This window comes from Rhineura floridana, chromosome 7 (genome assembly GCF_030035675.1).
Source record: "Rhineura floridana isolate rRhiFlo1 chromosome 7, rRhiFlo1.hap2, whole genome shotgun sequence".
In the NCBI taxonomy this organism is placed as follows: domain Eukaryota; kingdom Metazoa; phylum Chordata; class Lepidosauria; order Squamata; family Rhineuridae; genus Rhineura; species Rhineura floridana.
This window is the reverse complement of record NC_084486.1, coordinates 117,824,535-117,832,960: the sequence shown is the minus strand read 5'-3', so window position 1 is coordinate 117,832,960 and position 8,426 is coordinate 117,824,535. Positions and strand designations below refer to the sequence as shown.

Here is an 8,426-nt window from a genome sequence, read left to right as displayed (position 1 = left end):
CCAACGACTTTAGTGATGGGTGAAACCACCATTCAACAAGCGTTCTAGGCCCAGCCGCTCAGATCGGCTAGCCTCCAGGCTAATTGGGAGCGTTGAGGCGGCTCGTGGAATCCATCCGGAGACGTTTTCCGGGCGGGCATTTTCGCTGCTTGCGGCAGGGGAGTCGTCGTCGGCGTGATGTCTTGGAGGTTCATGAGGTGGGTTTGGGGGGAATACTGGGCGGGCTCTGAGGCCCTTCCCAGGCTGCTTTTGATTTTAAGTATGAATTATAATGTAACGAAGGGAGCTTTTTTCGTCACCTACTGGGTTGGTGCTCTTGAGGGTTTTAGGAGGCAGCCTCGAGGAGGCCTGAATGAAGGGGCTGGCAGTGGCAGACATTTTTACCTCGAGGTGTCTCTCTTCTCTTAAGCCTTAGGAGGGGGCGCATTGTGGAAATCGGGCCGGTTTGGGAGAGATGGGGTCGGGCCGTACTTTCGCCTGTTCCAGGGGTTGTTGGACTTCAGTTCCCATCATCCTTGGCCGCTGGCCATCCTGGTTGGGGCTGGTGGGACGTGGAGTCGTCGGGATGTTTAAGTGGTGACTTGTGCTATGCTCAACCTGCATTTCTGTAAATAAGCCCACATATTACAAAACCGCTAATGATATTTCCCTACGGCCATACTACCCTGAACACGCCTGATCTCGTCTGATATCGGAACCTAAGCAGGGTCAGGCCTGGTTAGTATTCTGAATATGTATCCAAAAAAGATTGGAAGGCTTAATCGACTTGAAGGCATATAACAAAAAATGATACTTCAGGGGGCTTTTTAAAAAAGGAAGTCAATTTGGTTAACAGCTGCGTCACTACAAATTAGCACAGCTTAGAAATGTGATGAACATAACTATATATATGCACAACAACAACATTCTGAGGTGGCTTTGTTTTCATTCCTGGCTCTCACATTTTCCATTTAATGCAGGACAGGCAAAAAAAAGACTACTCCACTCAGCGCATAGTTAAGCTATGGAATTCGCTCCCACAAGAGGCGATGATGGCCACCAACATGGATGGATCTAAAAGAGGATTAGACAAATTCATGGGAGGAAAATGCTATCAGTGACATTGATGGCTATGCTCTACCTCCATAGGCAGAGGCAGTATGCTTCCAAATACCAGTTGCTGGAATCTGCAGGAGGGAAGAGTGCTCTTTGCGCTCAGGGCCTACTTTCGGGTTTCCCACAGGCATCTGGTTGGCCATTGTGAGAACAGGATGCTGGACTAGGTGGGCCACTGGCTGATTCAGCAGGCTCTTCTTCTGTTCTTATCTCTTTACCCTGGCTTCTGACTCTCTCTCTCTCTCTCCCCCCCCCTCCTTGGGGTTATCCAGAGTCTGCTATCTTCGTTATACCATGTTCTGTACAGAATAGAAAGCAATCGCCAATGAAGTCTGGAAAACCAACTTTGTCACTTGGTTTCCCTGTATTAGTTATCTGAGTGCAGGCATATTTTAAATTAAAACCATTCCAGAATCAGTTATGTAGACTTACTACAAATATTTGATTCTTAGGATTCTTGACCTCTAAGATTTGTTATCAAGTGTTGGTCACATGAATTCCCAATGAAGTGGGGCAGTAATTCTTCATAATGGATTTTTTCATGAAATTTTACCACAGCATTTAAAAGACATTTCCCCACTTATTTTAAACCAAGAGACATAGTAACAAAGGAAAAGGAAATCACACACATTCCAGACACATTCAGAACTCAGCTATCTGTTTCCCTGGATTGCTGGACTGTTAACACGTTACTTTATTTCCAGCAACCCTTGCTGCCTGTGCTACTCCACTAATCTGTTACGACACGTGTCCTCCTCGTCTCAAGGAGGTGTGTTTCTTGGGACACATGGGTGGCAGGTTCACACTCTCAGGTTCCGAAGGACACATGTCGTAGCAGATTCTTGATCTCTTGTTATCAAGTGTTGGTCACATGAATTCCCAATGAAGTGGGGCAGTAATTCTTCAAATGAATTTTTTTCATGAAAATCTGCTGCTATATTTTCTCACAGAAAAATGTTTACAGTAGGGCCCCACTCATACGGCGGGTTATGTTTCGGACCCCCGCCAAAAAGTGAAAACAGCCAAAAAGGAACTCATTGAATAGAAAAGTGCCATAAAAGTGGAACAAGCACCGTATGAGTGGGGCTTTAGTCTAATTGCGTCTAATTGAGACTGCCGCATTAGTGAAGCGCCGTAAAGAGGGGCCCTGCTGTATTTGGGTTGTCTGTATATTCATCCACATGCACAGTCAAGAACCCTGGTCTCACCAAACTTCCCAGTTGCAATGCAGATACACCGTCTAATTTTCGCTGAACACACCAAGTTCATGGACAGAAATTCTGTTAACTGCAAATTCTGAACTCTGGTATCCCCCAGAACCTAAGCCACAGTGGTGCACTTCTGACTGTACCTGACAGGTTGTAAATACTGATGTAAGTGATCTGGGCCCAGGTAGCTTCACATAACACTTTCAGAGTAGGTATAAAGAGTTCGTGCTTGAAACGGGGCTTCACAGTGCAATTTTGGTAGAAGTCTTGTGATTTCCTTTACCAGTCTGCCTTCAATAGGTGGGGGGTGGGGGAGAAGGCATAAGAATCCAAGAACCTACAGTCTTGTACTGTACTCACCAGATCTAAAGTAAGGGGAGTTCATGTTAAGGGATTGTCATGTCAACATATTAACAAATATTTTGATAAATTAATTTCTAAGTAAAGCTATAAATTCATTTGACTATAACAAAAAGCCATATTACAACTGAAATCCAGTGTGTGCTTACCTGGGACTTAGTTCCATTGAACTAAATTGAGCTTAGTTTTGAGCAAACATTAAAGCATTTTTACCTTTTTAGTTGGAAAGGCTCCCCAAGTGGCTTACAAGGATCAGTAGTATGACTGCCTCTGTCCTCATGCTTGCAATCTAAAAGTCAAAATGCACAAAGAAAAATGTATAGGGAGCAAGAAAAGCAAGTTTAGGCACCAGTTCTTTACAGTTCTTATAATGATCAGCTGGGATGGAAACAGTTCAGGTAGCGCAGTGGAATGGCTGCCACAAGGTGATAGCTGAGATGAGGCCAAAGGCATTTCTCAGCAGTATCTATTTCAGGAATAGGGAACTTGTGGTTCAGATGTTGGTGGACTACAGCTCTCATAATCACTGATCACATGGTTTGGGGCTCATGAGAGTTGGAGTCCAATAGCAGAATTGTACTGCAGGTGTGGTCTACTGATTTTTTTCTAATCAATTATTTCAGTTCAAATAAATTTAGCTATTGGAAAAACTTTTGGGATTATACAGCTTGTAATTTTTTTCTTTACAAAGTAAAAAAGCATGCTAAATTAGATGTAGGGTGTTGGAAAATGCTCAATTTCAATTTTTCTTGAAAACCCCACATCACTGATTCTTCTAGATTTGTTAAAAAATAGTAATGAATATGCAGGACTGACACAAAATAAATTTGTGTTAATATCTGGATACTTTTTTGCTTACTAGATAATTTGAAAATAGTGCCTGGTGAAGAGGATTCTGAGTAAAGCTATGGAAGTCCTTGCTCAAGTTCTACCCCCCCCATCAACAACAATAAACACCATTCCAAATGAAGTTTCTTTTAAAACATGTCTTCCTTTTTTTTTTTGGGTAGAGATTTTGCGTGGGAATTGGATCCTGAAATATATGGAGATCGACATTACAATCCTTTTACTCGAGAATTTTATCCCAGCCTAGAGGATATTGTGGGATCGGATGCTGCTACAGTGACTGATGAAGATATAGATTCAGCTATCTTATTTGGAACTTTGAGAGGCAATGTGGTTGGCTTACGGTACTATACAGGGATGGTAAGTACAGGAGAAGTAAAAACTGCTAACGCTGACAACTAGGCTAATTCAAATAGAAAAACTAGTTATGTTATAAAAATTCTAGATATCTAGAGTATGTCTACTTCTACTAATGAGTAGGGGTGACATAAGCATTAAGTAATTAGCATGTTAATTGTAATAACCGGAAATTTAATGCAGGTGTGGCTAACCTGTAGTCCTTCCAGATGTTGGACTTGTGGCTCCTATCCACCCCAGTCAGTATGGCCAATAATCAGGGATGATTAGAGTGGAAGTCCAGAAACATCTGGAGGGACCACAGGTTTCATCCAGATGTGTCCTAATGTAAAATATTTATAAGGTGGGTTATAACTTTTAGAATGAAACATCAGATCATTCTAGCACAAGTTTTATTGAAAATTTGACCAGCCTGCATGCTCCAATACAGATCTGTGTTTTACAATGTGGAACTGTCCCAATTACTTATAAAGTAGGAGGCGAGGTGTGATTTAAAGGACATAGAGGAAGAGAGTGCTGAACCATCCTTTGATTTTCTGTTAATCGCACAGTCTGTTCCCCAAGACAACAGTCTGTTCCTCAGTGATATAATGCTGGAAGAAAGCACCTTTGGCTAAGGACACAATTCTATAACTGGGAGTAAGTCCTATTCAGGTTAATGGGGTTTACTTCTGAATAGTATTATGTGTAGGATTCCACAGTGGAAGGGGAAAGGCTATGGGGGACAAATTTCAATACCTCCATCTTTTAAATAGCCCCATCCCGCTATACATGTGAATTTGGCAAACCCTTATTTAAAAATGCAGGTCTGCTGGTCGCTCGGCCTCACTTATAAAACGGGCTTCTTTAACCCTATTTCTGCCACCAATTCCCACAGAATATCTCTTTAAACCCTCCTAGTAGCATGTATGGAAAGCTTTAGGCGTGAAATGACACCACTACTGAGAGGCGATATAAATGTTGAACTATGTTTGTAGGTTTATTAAAGGGATATTATTTACAAAAGGGAAGCCTGTTACTTATTTTAGGACTTTAAAAGTGCTTTCTGATGGGTTCTAAAAGCTCCACAAGCCGTTAGTGGTTCTCCCTGCAGGCCAATCTCCCTAAACCCCCACCCCAGCTAATCACTTTCACAACCCAGCCCAGCTACTGGGTCCAATCTGCCTCTGTGCCCCAAAGCTCCTCTAGTCGTGCTCCTGGCTGTCGGACAGTTTAGCCAGCATTAACACCCCACTTGCATCACTTCTCTCTGGCAAGGCCTCTCTTCAGGGCAGCCTCTCAGACCACCTCAGATTGTTACTAGTGACACTCTGAGTATAATATTTAGGCCTCAGTCCTTCCCTTAGTTGTTCTCACCAACCAACTCTTCACTCCAAGTATCACCAACTCCAACCCTAACTGCGCACCTCTGACAGTTAACTCCCTACTGCCTGGAACCCCTAGCCAATCTTGAAAGAATTTACCTTTTCCAGGCCCCATCTAATAGAATCTTAAAGCGACTGTGTCTCTTACCTCTCAGAACCTGTCACCAAGCTACCACTGCCAAGCAGGCTTGCAACAATTTACCAAAACCAGGCCTCATGGCAGTCACAGAAGTCATACAACACTTCCTCAAACACATACATAGCATTTCTCCACAGCCAATGAGAGATAAGATGTGATAAGATGTAATAAGATGTAAAAAGGCGTTCTTGACAATGGTGCCGGCAGAACGAAACAGGGGCTGATAAGATGGCCGCGGTGCTGTGAGGCTTTGACAAACGCAGCTCCACAGAATTCATTTAAAACTCTGTAGATGTCTGACCAAGAATGCAGTAAGCAGTAAGTTTGTTCTAACCTGCCAATTCCTTCTACTCACGCTTCTTACAAACCTTGATTATTTCCTGGCTACTGCTGACATTTCTACTGCCATTAATCTCTTTGTTTCTCTGTGACCGGCTGAGAAGCTTTCAAGGCTATGAGAGCTAATTACGGACTATAAATTTTCTATTGAGCCTCTCGAGACAATTAATAATAGTTTGCGAACTTCAGTTCCGCTCAAGGATAGTGGCTGTAGAAAGAATAGTCACTTTATCTCCTTATACAAGGGTTACAAGGAAGGTTAGCTCCAACTATCCATTATTCAAGGCTGCATCTTCTTTAAGCTTACATACGATCTACCTAAGACTGAAACTTTTAAGTGGATCTATAAATTACACAAATACACAAACAGGAAATAGGTTAAAGAAAGAAAGAAAGGAAAATATTTACCTGAGCCAGTTCGGCGTAAATACACTCTCGAGTAAATTAATCAATCTTCAAACTAAAGTGTTTATGTTATTTAAAGTCAAGGGAAACCAAATAGGATACTCAAGCTAAATTCTCTATCTAAATGGTTCTGATGAGAAGCCTAACGAAGGCCCTGGGAGTCTCTTCCCAGCCCTGGCCGTTAAAGAACAAACATAAGGCAAAGAAGCTTAACCACAGGAATTTGAAACGACTCGGCCAAGCGGTATCAACATCACAGCAGGCTGCTCAACAGCCCAGGGTCATAAAGGGCCAGAGTCAAATTCTTCAGTTTTTTGCTTCACCAAATAAAGAAAACCTTCAGAAGAAATCCCACTATGAATCCCGTAAGATCCATGACTGGTCCTTATCACACTCCTCTTTTAAGGACCTTAGTTTAATCAAGGACAACCAGGCACCAAACTTGGCTGAAGAAATAGCTTTAGCTGATGCAGTGATGGGTGAGTGCTCCTCCTATGGAGATGTCTTAAATCCAACAGCCCCAGCCCAACTACAACATTTACACAAGACAAATTTTGCTTTAGATGACAACTCTATGCAAAACAAGTCTCAACTACAGCCTGGATGCTTGGAAAACATAACCAAAGAACACACATCTCAACCATCGCTAGTGACCGGTCATCCTCCTGAGGAGACCCCTCACCTTGACTTGACTGAGGGGGAGCCCACTCCAACCGAGGCAGTAGAACATTCCAAAAAACAGACAAATTCAACCCCTGTTGTGGACGAAATCAGTCCCACAATAACAGGATGGCTTCTGATGCTTGCCTTTGATTTCGACGCCATGAAATCTTCTTTAACTGAAAACAACACTTTATTATCATCAATTCTCGATATATTAAAAAAAGGGAGTCTAAGCCTCTATCTAATTCTACCCTAGACCAAACTCCTACTTTTCCACACGTGGTGGTGACCACGACACACAATAAATCTGGACCATCAAATGTATTTGGGGAAAAAAATAAAAGGAGGAAAGTTTACAAACAGAAGCAGAAACTAGTACAGAAACATAATCAAAAGAAACCTGCTAATATGAAAAACCATAAACTCCAACATCGGGATAAAATGAACTTTAAGAAGTTATTTCAACATCTGGAACAACCTTCAAGCAAAAGCAAAGGTTCAAAGCAATTAAAAAGCGACACTTCATCCTCTTGCATCAACAGTAAGGAGGAAAATTCATCCTCAATGATGTCTAGTGGTAACCACACTTTACATGACTCTTCACCTAGCCTACCGGATAAGGAGCAGCAATTTCCAAAACTCTCTAGGATCTCCCACATTATCCAGAATGACGCCCAAACAAACCTTGACCAACTACAAGATCCCTGGACTGATGTGCTTTTAAGGCTCCCGGCAAAATTTATATCCAAGTTGAATCAATGGAGCTTAGTTTTGGACCCATATCAACTTGTATTTGGAAATTTTCCGAAACCGCCAGGAATTTTATCTCAAAGTGATCGTATCTTCCATTTTTGTAATTTTCTAAAATCAGAAATGGAGTTGAACACCGCAGATATTTTCCAGATACAATACCTATATTATGATGGCCTTAGAGCTCGAGCCCTGGTCCGTTTCTCTTCCCAATATATTGTTCAAAAAGCTCTCTCTGTCAAATCTCGTATAACTAACCTAGGTCTAACTATACACAGATACTTTGAAAACCGAGCAATACCTGAAACTTTGCTACCTAAATTCTCTTGTTCCATAACGCCTCCTTGGCTGCAGCCCTGCTGTATACAATCTTCTGAACCACTTATCGATCTATTTTTCGGACCGGCCGGACAAGAATCCCTCCCCAAAGTTATTCCGCCTCATGAGGCACTTTCGTTGACTCAAGATAACATCGGTATTTTTACTCCTGAAGAACTACTACTTATAGAAACTTTTAGTTCACTACCAAAAACGAATCAAAATGAGATTTTGGATCGATTACATCATTTAAAGTCTTATCTTAGTGCCCTCATGAACCAGAGCTCTAAGCATCAACCTGAAGAGATGACAAAACCTACTCCTGTTTTAGAATCAACTGCAAAGACCTTAAATACGCTACAAGTTCCTATGATATGTGGACCATTAAGACCTCAACTAGGCCCTGAAACGAGTACTGTACCCCATAGTGGTAGCAATCAGAAGATAGTTCAGAAAACCTTGTCAAAGGACTCTATCCTACTTGCCCAAGATGGAAATCAGTCACAAAAATCTCCTTGCTATTAGCTTGCAAAGCGTGCGAATATTGACCCTCCTGGGTATTGGGACCAAATGCATTATCTA

General features: G+C 42.0%; 1 protein-coding gene across 1 annotated transcript in view; it reads left to right on the top strand.

Annotated features, from left to right (window-relative positions):
• The first annotated feature begins 30 nt into the window (after positions 1 to 30).
• HLTF (helicase like transcription factor) overlaps positions 31 to 8,426 on the top strand; it is a 76,402-nt gene continuing 68,006 nt past the window's right edge. Inside the window, exons 1-2 of the mRNA XM_061637008.1 lie at positions 31 to 197; positions 3,674 to 3,869. Coding sequence (XP_061492992.1) covers positions 178 to 197; positions 3,674 to 3,869 — 216 coding nt within the window. The 5' untranslated portion in view covers positions 31 to 177. The remainder of the gene's footprint in view (positions 198 to 3,673; positions 3,870 to 8,426) is intronic.